The 22,356-nt window shown below is 42.6% G+C and overlaps 7 protein-coding genes across 7 annotated transcripts; 3 read left to right on the top strand and 4 right to left on the bottom strand.

Moving 5' to 3' along the window:
• The first annotated feature begins 1,303 nt into the window (after positions 1–1,303).
• On the top strand, positions 1,304–5,549 carry K450DRAFT_244686 (uncharacterized protein). The gene is made up of 13 exons (XM_051589628.1): positions 1,304–1,645; positions 1,713–2,141; positions 2,207–2,792; positions 2,863–3,000; positions 3,073–3,160; positions 3,237–3,338; positions 3,395–3,759; positions 3,828–4,097; positions 4,163–4,289; positions 4,357–4,471; positions 4,542–4,846; positions 4,914–5,135; positions 5,205–5,549. The coding sequence occupies exons 1-13, from the start codon at positions 1,326–1,328 to the stop codon at positions 5,483–5,485; spliced, it is 3,348 nt and encodes a 1,115-aa protein (XP_051443828.1). The 5' UTR covers positions 1,304–1,325; the 3' UTR covers positions 5,486–5,549.
• A 190-nt stretch (positions 5,550–5,739) lies between these two features.
• Positions 5,740–9,246, bottom strand: K450DRAFT_244675 (uncharacterized protein). The gene is made up of 15 exons (XM_051589627.1): positions 9,158–9,246; positions 8,856–9,081; positions 8,716–8,789; positions 8,518–8,604; positions 8,375–8,436; positions 8,221–8,313; positions 7,981–8,156; positions 7,784–7,910; positions 7,526–7,685; positions 7,370–7,457; positions 7,247–7,275; positions 7,028–7,180; positions 6,524–6,955; positions 6,027–6,428; positions 5,740–5,930 (listed from the first exon to the last, which is right to left on the bottom strand). The coding sequence occupies exons 2-15, from the start codon at positions 8,935–8,937 to the stop codon at positions 5,763–5,765; spliced, it is 2,133 nt and encodes a 710-aa protein (XP_051443827.1). The 5' UTR covers positions 8,938–9,081; positions 9,158–9,246; the 3' UTR covers positions 5,740–5,762.
• On the bottom strand, positions 9,071–10,932 carry K450DRAFT_244667 (uncharacterized protein). The gene is made up of 5 exons (XM_051589626.1): positions 10,610–10,932; positions 10,377–10,533; positions 9,888–10,307; positions 9,540–9,802; positions 9,071–9,462 (listed from the first exon to the last, which is right to left on the bottom strand). The coding sequence occupies exons 1-5, from the start codon at positions 10,703–10,705 to the stop codon at positions 9,205–9,207; spliced, it is 1,194 nt and encodes a 397-aa protein (XP_051443826.1). The 5' UTR covers positions 10,706–10,932; the 3' UTR covers positions 9,071–9,204.
• A 1,093-nt stretch (positions 10,933–12,025) lies between these two features.
• On the bottom strand, positions 12,026–14,727 carry K450DRAFT_244654 (uncharacterized protein). Its single transcript, XM_051589625.1, has 7 exons — positions 14,487–14,727; positions 14,376–14,428; positions 14,132–14,309; positions 14,041–14,064; positions 13,772–13,954; positions 13,474–13,697; positions 12,026–13,407 (listed from the first exon to the last, which is right to left on the bottom strand). Exons 1-7 carry the CDS (start codon positions 14,705–14,707, stop codon positions 12,293–12,295), a joined length of 1,998 nt encoding a protein of 665 aa, XP_051443825.1. The 5' UTR covers positions 14,708–14,727; the 3' UTR covers positions 12,026–12,292.
• A 3,144-nt stretch (positions 14,728–17,871) lies between these two features.
• On the top strand, positions 17,872–19,410 carry K450DRAFT_244649 (uncharacterized protein). Its single transcript, XM_051589624.1, has 2 exons — positions 17,872–19,029; positions 19,143–19,410. The coding sequence occupies exons 1-2, from the start codon at positions 18,040–18,042 to the stop codon at positions 19,146–19,148; spliced, it is 996 nt and encodes a 331-aa protein (XP_051443824.1). The 5' UTR covers positions 17,872–18,039; the 3' UTR covers positions 19,149–19,410.
• Positions 18,944–19,770, top strand: K450DRAFT_244633 (uncharacterized protein). Its single transcript, XM_051589623.1, has one exon. It carries the CDS (start codon positions 19,153–19,155, stop codon positions 19,633–19,635), a length of 483 nt encoding a protein of 160 aa, XP_051443823.1. The 5' UTR covers positions 18,944–19,152; the 3' UTR covers positions 19,636–19,770.
• A 1,783-nt stretch (positions 19,771–21,553) lies between these two features.
• Positions 21,554–21,990, bottom strand: K450DRAFT_244630 (uncharacterized protein). The gene has a single exon (XM_051589622.1). The coding sequence runs from the start codon at positions 21,745–21,747 to the stop codon at positions 21,565–21,567; it is 183 nt and encodes a 60-aa protein (XP_051443822.1). The 5' UTR covers positions 21,748–21,990; the 3' UTR covers positions 21,554–21,564.
• Between the last annotated feature and the right edge of the window lie 366 nt (positions 21,991–22,356).

Here is a 22,356-nt window from a genome sequence, read left to right as displayed (position 1 = left end):
TCAGGCCATTTTTGATATTATTAAACGTTCAAGAATAAAAGGCAAGCTAAAGCAATTTCAAAAGGGTGACAGGATATGTGTTTCGAGTATATGTACAAAGATTGAAGGTCTACATCATAGCCTAATCATCAAAGACATGGTTGACAGATGGAGTGAAAGGAGCTTCAACATCAGCGATGTGATAATCACCAGAGACATAGACGGTGGAGTGAACTTCTTCTTGCTCTGCTTTCGTAGCATACATGTCCGAGTTACCAGTTGCAGGAGAAGAGGCAGAGACGTGAGGAGTGCTTGGGATCATAGAGTAAGGTCTGGCCAAAGTAGCAGCAGCAGCACGTCGGGGAGTGACGATACGGACTTGTTGGACGAAGGTCTTCAAATACATGATTGATTGAGTTGAGTTGTGGTGAGAGGATGATGGATTGGAATGGTATCCACGGTTGGACCTATTTATATTCAAAATGTTCAACATCAGCTTTTGGGGTTTTGACTTCAAGCACACAAGCTGCCACCGCGGACCGGCTTCCAAATCCGGTAAACCCGCCAGTCACTCACACACCCAATCGCCCCTCATTCTGAGACCTTGTCACTGAAACTGGTCCCTGAGTTGAACAAAAAATCTAGAACTACGAAGTGGGATTTAGGCTATCGATAGCAGAACTCGCTTCGAACTTGAAGAATGCTTGTGGACATCATTGGCTGGCTAAAATAAAATCGTCATAAAATTGGCCCAACAGTATCCGGAACCTTCCCTGTAAGAAAGTCCACCCATTGCCCACCCAAATCCCGTTCTTATCAATTACCCAACCGAAACTATCTCTCAAACCATGCTTTTAGGTCGTTTTCAAAAGATACACGTTTTGTACGAAATTGCAGGGTTAACAAAGTACGTAAAAATGACAAGGCCATGACACATCAATCTTTTTTTTTTCATGTGCACACCATGTTAATGACTCAAAATCACAAGAAAGCGCTTATTCATACGTAACGTGCGTTTTATCACCAGGTTTTACACGGCTGGCGTAAATTTTAGAACGACATTGCATAGGTTCCATGATAAGCATTATTCTGCACCATGACAGCTCAGCTATGCCAAGACGCACTATGAACACGGTGTTATTTCGCTGGAATGGGTGAGTTGGAGTGAGTGATTTCGGTTAGCGTTTTCATTGGTGGAAATATCTCAGCTTGGTTCAAACGATGATGTGAAATAAAAACTTGACGATACTCAGTGAAACGTACACGTGACTGCCTTTTGTTGGGAAATTGCGGGCAGAGTGAAGTCCTGCCAAAACGCGTGTGTGCGAGTACGCCCTGTGGAAGCAATGCCGCCCAAGCGATCGATTCGGAAAAACGCTACTCAAGATTCAATTGCTACAGAAGATGACCGGAAAGAAACTAATATCGAAGAAAATGATGATATGAACGAAGATTCTGACACCGAGTTAGGTTTCGAATCCGCCTTAGAAGAGCCATTCTCTGGTGAAAGCGACTTCTACCAACCGTCCGACGATGACGAAGAGGAGGAGGAAGAGGAGGAGGAAGAAGAAATTGGAATGCAGCAAAATTTTCAAGGAATGGGACTCGATAATCGCGATTATAATGGATTTGATGACGACGAAGAGGTCAATGAACGTCAATTTGAGTATGTGGTTTATAGCCTGGAGCAATGATAGCTATTATTTGTCTCATTCGTAATTTTTCTTTTTCAGACAAATTATGGCAGCAGCAACGACCGATGATAGTAATATTGCAAACTCCAACCTCGAATCACTCTGGGATGTACCAGAAGGAGATATGGAAGAATTTGAACGTGATTTGGCAATGACAACAGGAATTGGAAAAGCGAGAAGAAAAGGAAAGTCAAAGAGAGGTCCCCGAGAATATCCTCTAACGCCAGAAATTAAAGCTATGTTGGGAGATGCCAATCAGCATTATATTGATAGAGAATATGCCGAAGCGATTGAACTCTATCAAGAAATCGTTCGACAGGATTCCAAAGTTCACAGTGCTTGGGTCAATCTGGGTATGATCCAGGAAGAATTAGGGAATCCAGAGAGAGCGTTGCTCTTGAAAATGGTGGCTGCTCATTTGAAACCGAAAGATGTCGATACTTGGAAGTCTCTTGCTGCCGCGTCCATGTTAGTACAGACCAACGAAACCGCTCTGACTTGTCAATGTTATTAACCTTACTATCTGAACACAGTGAGCTCGGAGTACGCCATCAAGCGATATATTGTTTGAAAAAAGTTCTCTCTGCCAACCCGAAAGATGCAGATGCGCTGTGGGATCGTTCATTTTTACTGAAGGAGGATGGTAAATCAGAAGCTGCTCTTCTTGGGTTCACCGAGTTGCTCGAGATTACACCCCACCATGTCAAAGTCATAGACGAACTTGCCAAGTTGTATCGAAGTAAAGATGACTTGGTGAAAGCCATAGAGCTTTACGAAGGCGCAATGGACTACCATTTTGAAAACGACAATTTAGACGAAGCTGGTGATGACAATGAAAATGTCTTTCGATATACGGAAATCAACATGCTTACCGAACTCTATATAATGGTGAATGAATACGAAAAGGCTCTCCTATGTATTAAGTTTGGCATACTCTATCTTCAGCGACGTATTGATGAAATCGATTGGGATAGCCCTCTTGACCCAGAAGATCATGATGAGGATTTCGATTTTGATCCTGCAGACCCTTCTACCAAGGGGTATGCCGATTTTCCCATGGAATTACGAGCGCGCATGGCGGTGTGTCGAATTCATCTCGGTCGTATTGATGTAGCCAAGGTTGGTATCGCGCCCATTTCAGACGTAGACTTTGCCCCAGATATTGACGCAAATCGTCTTCACTACACAGAAACATGTTAAATACCTTTCGAACGCACCTGTAACAGAATATAGCGATCTGTATCAAGAAGTTGCTGCTGCATACATGGAGAAGGGACATTATGATCGTGCACTGAAACTACTGCAAGCCATCATTGATGCAGAAGATGTATGATAACAATTAGATTTTGGAACCAGGCTTCTCGATCCATATGTACTTATATTACACTTCCCCATATAGGCAGTCGATGTTGATGTCCTTATTAGATCTGGCGATTGTTATCGTGAAGTTGGAGAATTGGAAACCGCCATTCAGTTTTATCATGCTGGTGAGTTATCAATAATGAGGCTATTTCTCTACTCCCACTTCTAGTTGTATGACTAAACTCTTTCACCTGCCTACAGTTCTGGAGGAACAAACGGATAATTTGGATGTCATGATGGCACTAGCTCAGGTGTATGAGGAAATCGGAGAAGAAGAAAAGGCATTCGATTTAGTAACGCAAGGTGAGTCTTCCTCGCTATCATCAGCAGTGTGCTTCATAACTCATCATCTACCATAGTCATGAGGCGAAACAGAGAGAATCGAAGGCTGTTGGAAATCCAGGGCGCTGACAATGCATCATCTTCGATGTCACCAATGCAAGAAACCCCTGGCATAGGTTCTATTTTCGACGAAGCTCTCATTGCTGAGGAACAACGGAATAGGCAGTCTCAAATGAAAGCAGCCCAGAGGGCTAGGGAAAAGCAACGCGAAGAAGAGAGGACAGAGTGGACTAAGCGATCATTTGCAAGTTTGACTGAAATCAAGAAACGCATTGAAAACAGTGGCGGCACAGATGTATCCGCATCAAGTCATTTTATGGAGGAGGCTAGGATCTTGTGGGAGGAATTTTCCAATGTCAAGGCACTTTATCCTGCGGACAAGGTAAGGGCCACTCAACAATAAGCAAATAGCGGGTAAACCTGATGCATAATGCCACTTCTTTTTAATAGACTAAAAAATTTATTGGCTTCAAACTTAAACGACCTGGTGGCAGCCGATGGGAAACAGAAGCCGACATAGAAGGAGAACTACACCAAATGGCTATCAGATTGTCCAAAACAATGTCATCAAACAATATGCCAGACGATAGTGAAGGAGCCCAAAGACTAAAAGACCTTCAAGAAGAACAAAAGGAACTGGAAGAAAAGTACCGCCAAATTGCTAGTGCGACGGGCTTTCGCGGAATTAGCTTTACTGAATGGCTAGATACCTTTATTACGGTAAATGCTCCTTTGTTGTTATATGACATAATGTGTATGCATGTTCTGATATATCTGTTCTGTAGTATTGCTTTATGCTAACCAACTCTGGGAGCGAGAAAGAGGCTTATCGACTGTTGACACGGCTTGGCGATGCCAACGTGTTCTATCATGACCCCCAACGCCGATTAGGTCTGAAATTGACTATAATTGGTAAGCACGGTGTCGTATCTGCAGACTATCATTTCTAATCGATATTGACAAGTGAACAACATGATAGCGTGCGCCATGCTGGCTGATGATTATGCGACGGTTTACGAAGTAGTCAGGAGCATAACTGGCATTTACCAATTCACGGATGACGGTTACAAGCTTTATACTGCCTTATTATCAAAGTGAGTCTTTACAGCGTAAGGAATTTGTCATGGATGGTCTACTAATCGTTCGTTTGCCTTTTTAAAAAAGTGGTACTTCCAATATAACATGGTATGCGCCATCTATGACGGTAAAATACCTTGTTCGACAGGTCAAGTTGGTGGACAAGCTCATACGAGATGCACATAAGGCAGACGCTGGTGAAGTCACACAAGAAGAGGAATTGCAAGATCCTGCGCTTTCACAATTCTTAGAAACCACTGCAGATCTCGAGTCATCGCATAGAGAACCAAGACGATTAACTCGTGACAAATATCCCAGAAAGCCATTTATATCCTTGTTACTTCTCTTGGGCAGTGTACTGCAGATGGGCAAAAACCAGACTGCTGCCATAAGTAAGTTTGAAGTTATTAGAAAGAAACGTTGCTCAAACGGCACTAATTCTATTATCGATTTCCAAAGTTTACTACTGCAGAGCGTATACCTTATGTCCAAGTGAACCTATGCTGTCGCTATTAGTTGGAGTTGCCTATTTGAGTCGAGCTGTTCAAAGAATTACAGACAATCGGCATTTACAAATTGTTCAAGGCTTCACTTTTCTTTACAAGTACTATGAGCGACGTAAGGAGATGCAGTACGCACAAGAAGCAGAGTACAATATCGCGAGAGCATTCCATACCATCAGTAAGTAGTCTGCAACTTGTTGATATATGTTTGATATAAATAACCAACCATATCTGCCTACCTTTTCAGACCTCACTCACCTAGCCATTCCATATTACGAGCGCGCGCTGGTTCTGCCGTCTCGAAAGCTTGTGGTGGAGCTAGGAGAAGAGGAAGCTATGCGTGGGCATACCGTTGCCAATTTGCTGGAAACCGTATATGACTGGGAAACACCTCATCCATGGCATGACATAGTAGATGATGAAACCGACATTCGTAGTGAAGCAGCTTATAACCTTCACTTAATTTACGTTACGTCTGGTTCCCCTGGGCTTTCGCAAATGCTCATGATGAAGTATTGTACTGTGTAGAAATATACCATGTGTAAATATCCTTTAATAAAGCGTCCAACCGCAAACCTCTACCTATCGTCATTAAGTATTAATCATACCCATTGCACTTCTTATTCAACGTATTTCACATGTGCACAGTTCAAATGGGCGGGTGATTTCGAATTTATGATGTTTTTGTTTAATAATCACATAGTGCCTCTCAGTTACAGTAGCATCAAAAGGCTTAATCTTGCATATTACAGAGAGTAAATTTCTGGTTATTTTAATATCAAGTGTACTTGACCGCACCGCACGTCTAAAATTCGTAGCCTTCGACCTGGAAGAGCTCACCATAATCAAAATAACGTGTCATGAGTCTTTGCACAGGCTTGGGCAAGTTCATGGAGGTCAGCATATTTTGCATCTTGGAAAGACCTTCCATTCGAATTAGTTTGTTCAAGTTGCAAGCAATGTCGGTAGGGTACTAGTAAGGCAAGTAGGAGGAGGATGCCACAAGTTAGAAGTGTGAAATATGGCTGCTAGTTTTTCTCCCATGTTGTAAACCACTGTATGTACTTACAACAATCTCATGGTACCAGCGCTCATGGTATACAGTGAGCTTGACAGCCGCCAACAGAGCTTTTTGAACATTGCCTTCCTTGGCGTATATCTCCAACAATCGCATCCATGCCTTGGCAGAGAATTTGTGATCAAGACATTGCTCAAAGGCTTCTTTTGCTTCGTTTTCATGCCAGAGACGGAGTCCAAGATCGCCAAGGATTTCCCATTCCGTGCCAGTCTTGCGGTATGGCATGTGCTGCTGTCTGTAGTGAGCAGCTTCGGTTCGCCAGAATGTGTAGACGCGGAGATCTTCATACAAGACCATAAACAAGTTGTCCAACCAGCGCTCACAAAGTCGCTTATTACTGAAGGAGAAGCTGTAATCTTGCACAGTTTGAGCATTGCCTTCTGCAGCCTTTTCCTACGATCAATGAAAGTTAGTCATGCGTGGGTTTGGCAGACAAGGCATAGCAGCCAAGGGTACAATAACTTTTGTTTACAAAAAGGCCACTTTACCTTTGGATCTTCAGCTGCTTGCTGAGGCTTTTCAAGTTGTTCGTGTGGGACTTCGATGGGCTTACTACTGGGTTCAGATTCATCCAAAGCCACATCTTCCAGCTTTTCAGCAATTTGTGCAGTTTCGTTGTCATCTTCCGCCTTAGATTCCCCGTTTGTTTCGTCTGTTGCATCTTTGGTCTCTTCGGATGACTGGGTCGGAGTCTCTGAATGGGGTTTGTCTGCTTCGTTGTGAGTAGGGACATCCGTCTTTCTCTTTTCCTCCTGAGCCTTCTGCATGCGATATTCTTCTTCCATCACAAATACAGCAGATCTAAATCGAAGCAACTCATCCCAACCAACCTTGGTAGCAAGTCGTGTGAGGAGCGAATAGGCCTTTGCAAATGTGCCGTGCAAGGCTGGGGCGGGCAAGCGGAGCAAGCTAGGGTCAGCCTGTAATGTTTAAAGGTGAGAAACGATGGTCACATTTACCCTAAACACCCATTCAAACTGTTCGTAACCTACCTCAGAGTCTCTTCCTACATTATCGTCCTCCATAACACCAGAGCTAATAATTTCAGGCTTGATAGGCAAATGTGTCTTGGCTGGTGATGGCATGCGGTGCATATCGCGCTCGCTGTAGGTAAACATGGGGCATGAATTCAATGTGAGCAAAGCCTTATGGGTAATGGGAGGTCAGTTTTCAGCAAAAGACATTTCAGCATTACAATATATTCAACTTACACTCTTGTAGTCTTCCAAATCAATATAAACTTATTTGGTAGAGAAGATTGTCAATAAAGTCGATAATGAATTTAGAGATTCCCATAAATGACCAGCTAATATCAATGGAACATTCACACTCACCTTCTGTCAGTTTTGCCCAGGTAAGGAACTCTGATGGGGTATTGTTCACGGCATGCTTGGCAAGCTTAAGAGCTACATCGTATTTTCCCTATATTTCAAGTACCGTTGGTAACAGCTTTCATTATCCGCTCCCCATTGCTGTTCAGATAAGCTCACCTTGCTACGCAAAAAGTCGATCTGAGCATGCAATAATGCATAGCTCATTGGAGCCGATTTCAATGCTTCGTACAAAATTTGAACGGCCTTGATTTCTTCGTTTTGTCCAATATAAGATTGTGCTAGGAGAGCGGCAACTTCAGGATCTTTCTGGTACAGTGAACATAACAGTCAAGGATATAAATCTCGAATAAAAATAAATAAGTATGATATCAGATATGCAAAGCACTAGTATCACCAAGGTCAAAAAGGATATGTTTTTCAAATAGAGTGATGGCTGGTCCGTAGCGGAAGCTATCGCCAAAGTACTTCATGATAGCATTGGTCAAATGATTATTGGTTGAAGTGGCGACCTGAATTTCTGGTTTGCTTCCCAATTGCCAGCCTATGAACAAAAGCATGGTGTTGAGGAGCTCCGCTATCTCTATTTGTGAAACCTGGTTAAAGAACCTCACCTTGCCAGAAGAGACTTTCTGCGGCCTCCAAAAACTTGGCCTCAGCAGACAAGCTAGTAATAGGGTCGATCTTTCTATAACCTGCTAATCGGTAATAGCTGTCGTCGGAATACAAAATAGCTCTCAACAAGGCAGACAAAAAGGTCTCCTGCCAGATGGCGGCAGTCGCTTCGTGACTACATGAAATGTTAGATCAAGCGCCAGTAATAGCCGAATTATACCGCCATAAAGGTCGCTTACCGTTCGCCGTTCGTGTCAACCACATAGCTTTCTACTCCACCGGGAATTTTGACCTCAACTCGAACATCGACGCGTGAGAATGCATTGAAGCAGCTAAACATAGGTGTTAGCAACTGTAGAGGGTATCAGGTCGCATCATCATGTTGATCCATACCAATAGATACCAGAGCGAATACGCCATGCGTTTGATTTGGAGAACCATGATTGAGATTCGTCCTACAAAGATAAAATAAGCTTGACGTCCAGCGGAAACAGTAACAGGTCAAGTGTCAAAGGATCAGGCATTAAATAGCTTACCAATGAGTAAGTCAGAGAGTTCAAATAAGCTGCAAGTGTAGCTGAAGACGAAGCGTCGACGCCTGAAACATAATGGTAACTGCCCAACTGTCGAGATTCAAGATGACCCCATGAAACGCAAGGTTAGCAGATGAGGTAGACCATGCGTGTAGCTTCCATAGCCATCCGCTCGAAACTCAGTAGAAGTCTGTACTGTACCTCTCTAACACCAGGCTTGACGTTGGCCTTAATGATGTGGCATAAATCGGGAGGTCCAAGCTCACGAAAGGTACCTTTTGTAACAAAGGGTGTCAGGGCATGGCTATTGGCTATGTTGGAAGGCATGGTCAAACTCTTACCAAGGGCATCTGTTCTCGAGATGATGGATTCTCCCAATTCATTCTCAAAGAATTCAGGTACGTCTTTCAGGATGTCACCCATGTCGGTACTATTTTAAAATATACAGGTAACAAGCGCTATGGCGAACAACCGACAATTGGGTGGCAGCACGAATATATTATGATTATTATTAAAACTCCGGATTAACTTGCTACTTTTTTTACATCCATCGCCAGTCTGATACAGCTTCTAATTCACTTCTAGTTGCTTTACAGAGAGTCGTTGCGTTCCATTCATTATTCTTCAACAGACTGATGCCAACTCCGGGTCCTCCAACCGACGTTTCGTAGCAGTGGAATCCAGCCAAGGTCAAATCTGAAATGATGGCATCAACCGTTTCTTGTGGGGTATCTGAAGAGTTAAAGGGTTAGCCGAAGAAAGGTAAAAGAAGCCAACACTCTTGGCAAACTCACCATCACGAAGAATGGTCACAGCACAGCCACCTCCGCCAGCTCCCGTTAACTTGGTTCTTAGTCCGTGTTGACGAGTTATATTTCTGACTTGCTCGAGGCTTGGATGACTGACGCCCATGGCAGAAAGTAAACAGTGATTCAAATCGAATAGATCCTGTAAAAAACAAAAAACATCGTTAGGACATCTGTCTTATTGATATGTCGACGTCGATTCCAGCATCCAAAACTTACCTCAATGCGAGTAACCACTTGTTCCTTACTAACTTCACCATCAGCATGGCGTTCAAACAAGCTGGCGCAATCATCTGATATGGCTTGAACGGCATCCATGATGGGATTCATAACATTGGGAAAGTTTCTACACTTGTCTCCTACACCCGCGACTAGCACTGCAGTGGATCGAGGCACAGTTGTATTGGTCAACAGCAAACGAAGCGATTTAAAGCCGCGCAAACTTGCAAATCCTTCTCCTTTCGTATACCTTTTCGCACCTCCTAAAATGCCAATAAAATAAAAAAGAAGGAAACCAATTCAGTTCATATCCTAGCTTGATGCACTCGACATGGATCGACAACTAACCATAGCTAGCAACTGCGTTATCTACGCCACTGGGGTTACCGTGAATGACTTGTTCGGCTTTAAAGGCCCATCGGTTAACTTGACTCAAAGCCTGTTCTCTTTCTTCTGACCTGTCTTGAACCTGGTCTTCAGCCACTGTTTTCGTAGGCACCACAATATGACCGAAATGGATCAACAAAGCCGTTGCAAGCACGACTGCAAATCCTGCTGAACTGCCAAGGCCTGCTCCAACCGGTAACGTCGATTTGACAGAGACGGACAGTCCTCGCACATCGCCAGGTGTCACTAGACTGATATAAAGGTATAGAAAGGCTAGCGCTGCTTGCTCCTTGGCCGGGTTTTTGTCATAGTCATCGCCAATGATGAGCGACATTAACTGTTGCTTCAGTTCAGCTGGCATGTCCAGTGGGTGATGAGAATCTAACAAGGTAACATAATGAGTACAGATGTTTCCATCATGGCCATTTTGGTCATGCCATGGAAACCTACCATCGGCACTGCCTGCATATGGAAGTGGTTGTGGCAGGTCATGCAGATTCCAACTACGGCTTAGGCCAACATCAGGGAGTTCAAGATGGATGACATTGTCGCTTCGGTTCTCTAGATACAAGTAAGAACGCAAACCCAGTGAGGCGGCAATAGCGGTCTATTTGACAGCTCAAAAGTTAGGGAGACTTTTTGTACATGGACTATTATTATTTTTCTTAGTTTGGGAGAATTACCTTTTTGTAGACAACAGCATGTTCTCCAAACAGAATTACTTTGCCAGGTGCTGATATCAGTAGCGGTCCATCATAAGGCTTTGAGTCGGCGGCCATTCTATTAGATGAAGTGAAAGAAGAAGCGACCTCCACCCAAAAAGAGGCGGATTTTTACAACCCGAAAAAAAAAAAGGGAAATGGAAAAATTAGGCGGGAAACAAGGCAGACTTTTCAGGGCAAGCGGGTCAACCGTGTAACAACAGCTACATGAATGGCAAGTAGACTAATCCAACACTGGATTGCTTCTGTCGTTGGCTCTGCTGTACTTGCCAGAGACCATTCACTAATGTCTTATATATCCCGTCTGGTTTGAACAGCCATTGGTGGCGATGATCATCTCTGTTTCTCTGAGGCTGGGCCCTTGTGAAAACCCTTGCCCTTAAATGCAGGGATCAGAAAATACAGCGCACCCAACGAACATGACAGAAAACGACTGACGTTACATATCGTCCAATACACTGTCAATTGACATTGATTGAGAGCAAACGTTGCTATACACTATGTACCTCAATCACAAGCAGAGAAAAGCCTTTTTTTTGCACATCAATTGTGATGCGCATCTTTACATGCTGATCATTTTTACGCCATTATTTCAAAAGATTCTTGCTTGAAGGTGGCTTTCTAAGGTTCTCACTCAGAAAGGACGAGGAAAAAAAAGAAATTTCAGAGCATCTCTTCATACTCTTTTGCCTTACATCTTTTGTGACCATTATTTGCGAGAGATGCGACGTCTGGTAAGTTTTGGATATTGGCAAACAGGAATGGCAGATTGTTCCAATTAAATGCGAAACCGCAAAATTGCATATGAAAACATACAAGTAGTCGAAGTGAATGGATGAAGCTGATCGCCATATAATCTGGTTTCAACTCTTTGTTGTTCTATTGGCAATCTTTCATAAAGTGATAGTTCGTGTTACAATCAACAATTTTCTTGGAATTTCACATAACGGGTATATTTCCACCGCTTCGTCCGCTGCGTTTGTTTTGGTAAAAAAAATAATTCTATGACAGCAGCTCAATCCAGTAACCGCCAGCAAACGCTGCAAATTTTCGAAAGATGTCTGAAAAATAAATTAAAGAAACGTAGTCCCAGTCGAGCAAGAGACCATCGCTGGTAATTCTTCGAAAGTTATGTAAGAGACCTTCCTAGATGGACAGCCGAAAGTGAAGTAATCACAAAGATTTCAAAAATGCCACGTTGCGTTTGCGCGCCTGTTTATCTTATTTTCAAATGCATCATGGTACATTTCATGGAAATATGGGGTGGCACTCTGGTATCCCATCCGTTTTCAAAATTGATTATTATATTGTTATCTTGAGAGAAATAATGGCAATTTCTTCAGGTCTCATCCTGTACTGAGGATATAATAGTACGAAATTTATATCAACTGGTGGCCAGTGCTCATTGCGTTGTCAACTATCTCTTTTGCTGTGTCCTATCTTTTGTTTAAATATTGCAAATTACGAAAAATTTGCACAAAATACTCTACGCGAAGATAGAGTACTTTTACTCTTGATCGTAGCATCGTTTTATTTGGTAAATATGATTTCAATTCGGTCATTTATCAATTTCTATTTGGTATCTCCTTTTTTCCCTTTCCCTTCCCTTTCATTCAATTCGGGTGGATAGGCACAGAAGTTAACCTAATCATCGACCGCTATGATGCGTCCATCAACTGTAGGCGCAATACTAGCCCATCGCCGGACCCAGTGTGAGTTGCTCGTGGGGTGTACTTCATCCTCTTCATCATCACTTTCGCTTTTTACGCACTCGGGATGGCCGCGTATGGAGCCTGTAAAAGCTTTACGGATTGCTGCTGTCGTGCAGTGTCGTAGCGCCTTGGTTTCCGGACGTTCTGGACTTTCAGTTCGATTGCTTGCCTTGTTCCGCCACTTGTGCGCTACATTAGCAACAATTGCTTGGACCTTTTCATCATGATGATGTTTTTCAGTTAGGGTGTCTTGGATGGCGTTGACATACTTCAAACCAAGGAAAAACTTTCGATACAAAGTTGAAATGATAAGACCTTGCTCGTCATCAATCAAGACGTTCTTTGCGCCAACCTTCAAGGAATGAAATCCATCATATCCATCAGCCATATAAGCACGGGTAGCCAGCCAATAATGCTTTTGAAGGTCCAAAGGCACCATATTCTCTAGCTTGTAACGTTCTTGATTGGGTCGAACCGGGACTGGCTCATAATTGAATGGTGAAGATGAACGACCAGACTCCAGACATTCTGACACACCTTGTTTGGAATGAACCACCATATGCACTTTGCGAAGTCGCTTGCCTGGTTCAGCGGATGGATTCCATTCAATACGTAATCCAGCCAGTTGTGGGAACCGCCCTTCTTGTTTCGGGTATTCAGAGACACTGTTCTCGAGAGCGTCCCATAGCTGCTGACCAGTTACCTTGATGACCACTACTGGATCTTCATATGGAAATATGTCCAAAATATCACCCAGCGTGACAGGACCTGGGCCATGAATTTTGTCACTACGAAATGTACCACCGCAACAGAACGCAGCGTCCACTTGACCAATGACAGAGTTGTATGCATTCATCATCAAGTCGCTTGTCAAATTGCCAAGGTTGGTTTCCTTTGTACGCACAGCACTACTTCTACCATCGAGCGCTTCCAAGGTATAGCCAATGGCGTATTCCGTTTTGGCTGATACAGTTTTTCCAATATCATCGACCAATCTTTCAGTTTCTTTATCTACCGCGACATCTGATGTGATAGGTTTCCTGGTCACTTGTAGAATTCTTTAGTTAGACTATATGCCACCTCCAAGCAACTTATTACCCATTTCATCCTTACCTCGAATAGCGTCAATCCTACATTGTCCATTTTCGTCTCTAGCGATATCCATAGTGATTTCGGATAGCTCTCGAAAGTCGGTTCCGCTTTTCACGACACGAAGCCTTGTAGACGCTGGAATACCCTCTTCCGGATCAAATCCTATTTCATCTATATTTTTCTCTCTAGTCCATGTATCACCTACAATATCTATTCCTTTCGATATATAGTAAAAATGGTCATGTCTGAAAATAACAGTAATCAAAAAGTCAATCCATTTATCTCACGTTTTCTCTCATTCATTCGCACGCAAACTTACCCTCCCAGAGCCAAATCTATTTCCTCTTGACACTCGTTTGCAAGCTTTATATCATTTGGAACTCGCATATGCGTCAAAGCCACCACCAAGTCAACATGGTCTTCGCCATTCGGATCCCGTAGTTTACGGGACATGTCTTTAGCCACGTTCACAAAGTCATGATATTCCAATTCAGGAGGAAATCTATCCATCAGCAAATGAAGGTTAATATCTCAAGTCACGAGTAATTCTCATACACCGTGCACTGAAACATTTTCCAAGGAACTTACGAAGGGATGGTGTCTATCCATTCTCTGTTTCCGAAGGTTAATACCAAAGTACATGCGCTTGGGATGACGTACAGAGAATACACCAACTTACTTTTCAACCAAGCCAATAACTCCGATGCGAAGTCCACTGGTTTTACACTCTAGAACAAGATGTCTTTTGACGCCTATTGGTGGTGAGTTTGTGTTTTTGTCCAGTACGTTGGACAGTAGCCAAGGAAAGTTGGTCATTTTCATGAGCTTTTGTAATTGTGGTAACCCAAAGTCAAAATCTAAAGTAATATGGAGCATGAGAATGCCGTCAAAGTCTACTATTTTAAAACACCGTGCTTACTTGCCATGGTTGCCCGCACAAGCGGCGTCAATAGTTAATTGATTGAGTATATCTGGCCTATCAGGCTATTAGCAAACGTACAGTCATGATGGGGCTTCCATATAAATTCACGTACATGTGCTTTCCTCTAGTTATTGAGCTCTCAGTACTTGGTGAAAAAACGTCACCACTGAAGAGAACCATAGGGTCGGAATAGCCTTGCGATTCTAGGTGCTGTCGAGAATCTCGAATGGCGGTCGTGAATCTGGCTGCTCCTCCTACAGGCTCTGATTTACCTGGAGAAACATGATATACGTCGTTGAAATGGACGATACCGCAACGGTAATCTGGCGCCATGACAATATCAATCAAAGGAAAGACAGTCGAGGTAGCCCAAGCTGGAAGGGGGTCTGCCTGACTTGGCCCGTCCAAAAAAAGGCAGTCACTGGGATGGCAAATGATTATGGTCAAAATGTCATGAAGAGACGGTGTGTGACCTATTGGCAAAGGCTTTTAACCCGTACTAGACGTATAGACAACTTTTTTAATCTATGGCATTCTTGATTATCTAGTGCATTGTCCTCTTGTTCGGTGATAGGTGTATCCGCAGAAAGAAGAAAGTATCATACCGTCAGGAACAGCGTTTGTTTCTAGTTGATGAGACCGAAGCTGATTTTGCAAACCGGAGAAAGAACGAAATGTATAGCCTATGTGTAGCTCGAGTTGGAGAGAAGTAAATGAAAAACTTTCATCAGATAAAAGTTGGCCTATGCCTGCAATTTAGTCACACTCCCACGGCACATTTCTTTTACGCACATAAATTTGGTGCCTACCAGAAAACCGTCGATTCTGCTTGATGTGACAGGTTACTCAACAACGTCATATTTTCTGTTGTCTAGCACTTTCCCAATCAATGTATTTCAAGCAAAGGCACTTTGAGCAATGTGTAGAATACTCTACTTTCCATCAGCCGTCTCGTGAGTACAAAGGCTCGATCAACAACAGCATATTTACAAGACGTAGAATTTGTTGCTTGAAAATCTTTGTATGTATGGTATGTCCAAGTATCCATCACGCACAATTATTTCTCATCGTCGCTGCATACCTCATATTTTCCCTAATAAATACCTATAGTCGATATTTTGAAGACAAATCTTTTCACAAAATGGACATCAATAAGGCATTGTCTATTTTGAAACCGACAAAAAACGCTGCCTCACTGAGATGCGACCCCTAATACCATGACAATGCAGGCTATGCATTCGTTACGACACTTTCCTGATGTCGAGCGTCGATTTTTAGGTGACAGTCCTTTGTCGGTGCCGCCTATAGCGGCGAAAACTCACATTGATTCAAAAGGCCACTCTCAAAAAAAAAAAATGCCCTGTATACTGGTATGCTTCAGGCCAAGGTTCAAATAGGGACGAAATTAAGACCTGTGTCTCCTCTGGAACAATTTGAAAAACAGACGGCTTGAAACCCCAGTACACAGCCAATATGCCTTAGGACTCATCTGAGCGTTTGCCAAGAAATGGCAGACGCTAAGCATTAAAACTTCTAACGTCTCAAATTTCCCATAACCTCCAGTACTATATGTTCTTAATTTTGCTATACCATGAGCAAGAACTACAGTATACCGTTAGCTTTGAGATTAGAACATGTCACATCATGAGCGAATTTTATAATATCTGTCTTTAAAATCAATCCACACTACCATCTTGGCCCAGGGATCAAGAGGAGAATGCTGGCTGCGTATCCCCGGTGACATCTAATGCCGCTAAAATTGCCATCAAACTGATTAAGCAGTATACATCTTGTCAAGCATTATGGATTACACTTGAGTTCATGATGGCCATATAGCTATACATGCTAACATGAATTGACAAACAATAAGTTGATGACCTTTCTACCATTGTAGAAAAATAGCATGGGGAAGAAGGTGCAACAAAAGTGCCGGTCATATCTGTAGGTTCAAATAGCTGGCTAACGTCTCTCTACAAGGTGTGTCATTAAACGGTGTGAAATCCAGCATCAAAGATATTGTTGGAAGCATTGTACATAAGGTTCTCAACTCAATTGTAGTGGTGAGATGTTCTTTCTTCCAGATGAAATAAGCGGTGTCAAAGAAAATCACCGGAGTAGAGTGTGACATATAATTAGCCTTATTCCATGTTTCTCCTACACTACCCTCTACGCCAAGTGAAGATAAGCATATAGCAGACAGCAGGAGTGATCATCTGTTGTAGTTTGAGTCATTATTATAAAAGTTATCAGCTTAAAGTAAATACTAACAGTATTTAAATTTATCAAGAATGAGCCGATGTTTGAGCGTCGGGGTAAAGCCGCGCATCTGCCCTCAATGCACGGTTTGAATGGTGATCTAACCCCCTGTCCAACGGTTACGTACTGGCATTACACAGTTTCAGTGGTCATTCGTGCCTGTGATCGCACTGTTTCCCAGTATCCATCCTTAAATTAGCTAAGATCCCAACACTTTATCTGTGTTATCAATTTTGTAAGGGAGATGACAGCGGAGTGGTAATGTTTTTCTTTAACAGTTTCTGGCTTCCAGTCTGTCTATCACACCTTAAATTCAAAGTGAGACAACCACACTCGTTGGTTCATGTCGGACAGGAACCACTGATGGCGCCCTCTTTTCTATGGTCGACATGGTCTCAGGTATCCTAAAGATCGCCAGTTTTCAGAATCTAGGTATTTGCCATAACTAGTAAAACCCGCCGGCTGCCTGAATTGCCAGTACTATACCGCACATGCTCCACAATGCATATTGCTGATGTAAAAAATAAATCAGCCTATGGAAATTCAAGATTCATGATCTAGATAATGTTCGATTGCACTGTGTAAATATTGATCATTGATGCCATCAGCTGGCTAGTAAAATCGGAAAAATGGCATATCGTTGCTACCATACCGATTAAAGTTGGATTATGCGTCAAACGTCTTCACACATTGGTTTAAAACAGGATGGCCTTCATAACTTTGCTATAGCCAAGCGTGGAACTGACTTTCCGCCACTGTTCCATGAATAAGGCTTATTTCGGTGCACGAACTTTTATCGCCTATTAGGGAAACCATCGTGAGCAACTCCATTGGTCTTGTGGCTTGCCATCCCGCTGCCAATCAAATTCATTTTAATACCACACATGCTAAGGTGGCGTCAACTCAGCCAATCATATTTATTCTTTTGCCGCACGTTGGAGCATTGACAGGTATCGAAGGATTTCTTGGGTCAGCCAATCATCTTTATGCTTTCCCCCACGCTTCTCATCAATGCAAAATGCAATGGCTGAGTTCGCGTCAAAAACTGATTGGAAATGATCAAAATCTAGAGTACACCAAGACCCTGCGAGTGAAAATTTTTTCATACTTTTGTCATTTCAAGAATATCAATACATAGCAGTAATAGATCACTCATCTTCTTTTGTGAACCTGCGTGAGGACACATGTGGGTTAGTACAACATCGACATCGTCTTCATTGGCGCACGCGGGCTCAGGTGTTATTCTGAAATGGGATTAAAAAGAAATAATCTGAAACTCAGTCCCGACTTTGGCCCATCAAAAGTCTTCCAAGACATAATTTTTACCAAACCTATAAAGAGGCGAACCTACATCTCCTTGTTTTCAAATTATTCCTCTATCTTAACCTCCTCTTCCCCTTCTGGCTAAAATGTCGACTCCTCAATCCCCGTCTATCTATAACGTCGAACAAGAGCAGTTGGACCAAGCCGCTTACAAGTTGGCCTCCTTGGAAAAGCTCGATAAGAGCGGTGCTGGATACTGGAACTGGTTCACCGTCCGTACTCTCCTTACCTCTGGTGCTGGTTTCTTCACCGATTCTTACGATGTCTTCATCATCAACTTGGTCACCCCCATGCTTGGATATGTCTACTACTCCTCCAACAACAACAAGATGCCTGCCAACATTGAAGGTGTCCTCAAGGGTATGTCCAGTGTCGGTACCATGTTCGGTCAGCTCTTCTTCGGTTTCTGTGGTGATATCTTCGGTCGCAAAATCTACGGTTTCGAACTTCTTATTATTATTCTCGGTACTATCAACTGTGCTACTTCTGCTTCTGCCGTTCGCGGTGTCTCCGTCATTGGTTTCCTTGGTTTCTGGCGTTTGATTCTTGGTTTCGGTATTGGTGGTGATTATCCCATGTCTGCTACTATCACTTCTGAGTGGTCCTCTGCTGGCCGTCGTGGTATGATGATGGCTTTGATTTTCTCCATGCAAGGTATTGGTAACTTGGCCGCTTCTATCGTTACTCTCATCGTCTTGGCTTGCTTCAAGACTGCCGTCAACAACGACGTTATGGCTCTCGATTATGTCTGGCGTATCTGTATTGGTCTTGGCTGCGTTCCCGCTGTCGGTACCATCTATCTCAGATTCACCATGCCCGAGTCTCCTCGTTACGCCTTGAACGTCCAACACGATGCTGAAGCTGCTGCTGCTGCCAAGGGACAACATGCCTCCGATGAATTGGTTCAACAAACTACCCGCGTTGAAAGACAAGAACGTAACCACTGGGCTGAATTCCGTGCCTATTTCGGTCAATGGAAGAACTTCAAGCTTCTTTTCGGAACTGCTTCCACTTGGTTCCTCATCGATATCGCTTTCTACGGTCTTGGTCTCAACAACAGCATCATTCTCAATGCTATTGGTTTCTCTGCTAAGTCTACTCCTTGGGAGACTCTCTGGAGCAATGCTACTGGTCAAATCATCATCTCTGCTCTTGGTAGTGTTCCCGGTTACTATCTCACTGTCCTTACCATTGAGAAGATGGGTCGTCGCACCATTCAGCTTATGGGTTTCACAGTCTGCGCCGTTTTGTTTGCCGTCCTTGGTGGTGCTTACCATCAGCTTTTGAACAGCTCCATGCCTGGTTTCATTGTTATCTTCACTCTTGCCCAACTTTTCCAAAACTGGGGTGCCAACGCTACTACCTTCATTATTCCTGGTGAAGTCTTCCCTACTAAAGTTCGTGCTTCTGCTCACGGTATCTCTGCTGCCTGCGGTAAGGCCGGTGCTATTCTTGCTTCCTTTGCCTTCAACGTTGTTGTTGAAATCGGTGACACTACTACTGGTCAACACGCTTTCCTTCCCCAAACCTTGGGTATCTTTGCTGGTGTCATGGCCCTCGGTGCTATCATCACCTGGTTCTGTATCCCTGAATCTAAGGGCAAGGATCTTGAGGAGTTTGAAGAAGAGCCCAACTTCGCAATTGTTGAATCTGCTGGTCTCTCCGGTGCTGAGAAGGTTTAAATCTTCTTACTGTTCATGTACAATTTTCTACTTTTTCAACTACAATACTGTATATACCAAGCAATTTTCAACATCAATAATAATAGAGCAAATAAAAATAAATTTGCAATAAGTTTATCAAATCATTCCTTCGAATATGAAACGTGGCTAAAATACCTTGTGTTGAATTTTAATGTCTTCCGTTGATGAAATTCATGCATGAAACTTGGCCTTAAGAGCCAGATATATGATGTGATTGTTGGAAGAAGCATTAGCTTTATGAACCCAACCAAATTTTGATACCAGACATTTGAAATTGGTTTCCTCGGCATGTAAATTGGTAAGGCCAGCCTTGGTTTTAAATGCGCATCTACAGCCTTCATCAACACACGGAAACTGGCGAACGATAGATGGAGTCTGTTTGACATGTCTATGAATGCACGTTTTTGATATGTTTTCTAAGTCTTTACTGGCGAGTACTGCATAATAGCCATCTAGAGGAAATGAATATTTATTATCATTTGAATGAGCTCGCTGAAATGGCGATTGGCTAGTTTGTTGGTGCTGTATCGTTTACCACAATCGTCCAGGAGACAAGCTTACTTTTGTTTGTTACTGACAATTCCGCGCATCTTTTGCGTGGACATGTGTAGCGTTCTCCACTATTCTTCTCTACTACTTCTATTCTCTCTTGCTGCCCCCTCCCAAAACAGCTGCATCAGTGTTAACGGACTCAAACTGGTTTGGCCAATATCGTGCATAGCGTCTGTATCATCAATCTTACTGCCGCTGTTACCTTCCATTCACTTTCGGTTATCAATATCTTTCTATGCCAATGTGTGGTGACATCATCTATGATTGTAGAAAACGTGGGCTAACGTGAACGTGATTGCCATGAACAAAGTATGTCACATTTGTTATTGCTTCCATTCAGCGTAACTCATAAATCAGCAAAAAAAATGTGACCCAGACCACAGAAGCACATGATTTTAGTAAGCGCCTAATTATTTATATCACATACTGCAGTGATTTGTGAGAAAGTTGTTTATCGAATTGGACTATTAGCTGGCTATTTACGTGGTATTTCTTTGTCTCCCTTTCAAATTGATCTCTGACCATGAAAGGAAAAGGGGCGTCAACGGCTGATCTGCCGCCCATTGGTAGATTCTCCCTAAGTGCCACTTATAACTTCCAGTCAAGCTTCTAGTCTTCGCACTGCTAGCTGTCTATATTTGCAATTCACAGGCGAATCAGTAAATTGGTTGAGGAAATGAACAGTATATGCGTTATCTCTACTTTGCAAAAGTAAAAAGGTACTTTCAATGGCTAGGTTGACAACAATAGCCACCACGTTTCGCAATTTCTAATTTTACTCATTAGCCGACAGCTAAACACATTGAATCAGCATCACTGTTACATAGGTTGAAATTCAATTTTCATATGTGAGATTTACAATACTGCAAACAACATGCCATGCAGTCAGTTGCACTCCTTAATCTTAACCAAAGCAAGATTTTTCATAGAACTACACAAGACCCTCAGCCGAAATTGTCGGGATGACAGGGATTGAAAAGACATTTAGAGCGCTTGTTCGAGTAGAAGGAGCATGTCATTAGATGGCCGTAACCAGATCATTTCGAAAAGACTATAGTTGGAATGTCGATGAGCTCGTTTTCTGGATATGCCGTTGAACTGAAGGAAGTTGCGTACATTTGATGATAGAGCAGCGGTTGTGAACCTTTCAAATGGGCACGTTTAAAAAAAAAAGTCAATGGCTCGGCCACCAGTTCAAATTGTAACTGAATTCTGCGTCTTGAGCACAGTCTAACCAATGGATAGTGATATACTGTATACATGCCAACGTAAACGAAGCTAATCAACATTACTGCCGAATACGGCCAAATTTACATATCTCGGATCACCGGGACCTATACCGTGAGCTGTAGCAGCCTAGTCGACGTTCAAACGATATGGTTGTGATCCTTCGAATCTCAAATTTGGTATCGGGTAGATTGATTTCCACAGTTTCAAAATGGGATCTGCACAATATGGAATCTGGTAATTAGAGCATTCACCACAACGTTTATTTTGAAAGTCCCAGAACCGTCCCTCATACATTCTAAGGGAAATCATTGTTCAGTCATAGAAAACTGAGGGAATTTCATTGACTACCTTCTGGTCAACCTTAGAGTGGTGGAATCGCACGTAAAAGGGGCCAGGAAAACTTTTGGTCACCAACACCCTGTAAAATTACTTAAAGAAAATTTTGTACTTTGGGCCTTTATTCCATTATGGCATGAAACGTTACAGATGATAGAAAATGATATAGGCCTGTGTTCCCAATATGTTTACGTATCGATCTAATATATGCCTGAGCATCAAATCTTTTTGACAGTATAAGAACGTCCTGAAAAAACCTCAATGCATGCAACTGAAGTCGTTTATTTATTCAACTGCTGCTTGACCGACTAAAGTCAATATTCTTGTAAAGGATCACTAACTGCTTATCCATAAAAGCCGTGTTTACAATGTTCAAGAGGGTTTCTTGTCTTTTGTTGCAATATGAGTAAGTTATCAACTTTGCTAACATGCATTTAACCATTGCTGAACAACACTTTCAAAAGTGAATATAACGACTGTATTTGTTTTTATTGGGGTTTGATGAGAAAATGATCTATGGTCGGCTTAAATTTCATTTTCTGTTTAGCTCATGACAATTTCAACGTCAAGAAAAAGCCATCT

This window comes from Umbelopsis ramanniana (assembly GCF_025399195.1).
Source record: "Umbelopsis ramanniana AG unplaced genomic scaffold K450scaffold_34, whole genome shotgun sequence".
Classification (NCBI taxonomy): domain Eukaryota; kingdom Fungi; phylum Mucoromycota; class Umbelopsidomycetes; order Umbelopsidales; family Umbelopsidaceae; genus Umbelopsis; species Umbelopsis ramanniana.
Note: the sequence above shows the minus strand (reverse complement) of the source record. Positions and strands in the feature narration are given on the sequence as shown.

What these genes read in the sequence shown, in the direction of transcription:
- K450DRAFT_244686 (XM_051589628.1), top strand. Translation starts at nt 1,326, where the DNA reads ATGCCGCCCAAGCGATCGATTCGGAAAAACGCTACTCAAGATTCAATT. An exon ending in TCTCTTGCTGCCGCGTCCAT is followed by an intron (nt 2,142 to 2,206) that starts GTTAGTACAGAC and finishes ATCTGAACACAG; the next exon opens with TGAGCTCGGAGTACGCCATC. An exon ending in CCATCATTGATGCAGAAGAT is followed by an intron (nt 3,001 to 3,072) that starts GTATGATAACAA and finishes TTCCCCATATAG; the next exon opens with GCAGTCGATGTTGATGTCCT.
- K450DRAFT_244675 (XM_051589627.1), bottom strand. Translation starts at nt 8,937, where the DNA reads ATGGGTGACATCCTGAAAGACGTACCTGAATTCTTTGAGAATGAATTG. An exon ending in CTCGAGAACAGATGCCCTTG is followed by an intron (nt 8,790 to 8,855) that starts GTAAGAGTTTGA and finishes TTGTTACAAAAG; the next exon opens with GTACCTTTCGTGAGCTTGGA. An exon ending in ATTCGCTCTGGTATCTATTG is followed by an intron (nt 8,314 to 8,374) that starts GTATGGATCAAC and finishes ACCTATGTTTAG; the next exon opens with CTGCTTCAATGCATTCTCAC.
- K450DRAFT_244667 (XM_051589626.1), bottom strand. Translation starts at nt 10,705, where the DNA reads ATGGCCGCCGACTCAAAGCCTTATGATGGACCGCTACTGATATCAGCA. An exon ending in ATATGCAGGCAGTGCCGATG is followed by an intron (nt 10,308 to 10,376) that starts GTAGGTTTCCAT and finishes TTACCTTGTTAG; the next exon opens with ATTCTCATCACCCACTGGAC. An exon ending in TAACGCAGTTGCTAGCTATG is followed by an intron (nt 9,803 to 9,887) that starts GTTAGTTGTCGA and finishes TTGGCATTTTAG; the next exon opens with GAGGTGCGAAAAGGTATACG.
- K450DRAFT_244654 (XM_051589625.1), bottom strand. Translation starts at nt 14,707, where the DNA reads ATGGCGCCAGATTACCGTTGCGGTATCGTCCATTTCAACGACGTATAT. An exon ending in CGCTTGTGCGGGCAACCATG is followed by an intron (nt 14,310 to 14,375) that starts GCAAGTAAGCAC and finishes ATATTACTTTAG; the next exon opens with ATTTTGACTTTGGGTTACCA. An exon ending in TAGGATTGACGCTATTCGAG is followed by an intron (nt 13,408 to 13,473) that starts GTAAGGATGAAA and finishes GAATTCTACAAG; the next exon opens with TGACCAGGAAACCTATCACA.
- K450DRAFT_244649 (XM_051589624.1), top strand. Translation starts at nt 18,040, where the DNA reads ATGTCGACTCCTCAATCCCCGTCTATCTATAACGTCGAACAAGAGCAG.
- K450DRAFT_244633 (XM_051589623.1), top strand. Translation starts at nt 19,153, where the DNA reads ATGGGTCGTCGCACCATTCAGCTTATGGGTTTCACAGTCTGCGCCGTT.
- K450DRAFT_244630 (XM_051589622.1), bottom strand. Translation starts at nt 21,747, where the DNA reads ATGATTTCCCTTAGAATGTATGAGGGACGGTTCTGGGACTTTCAAAAT.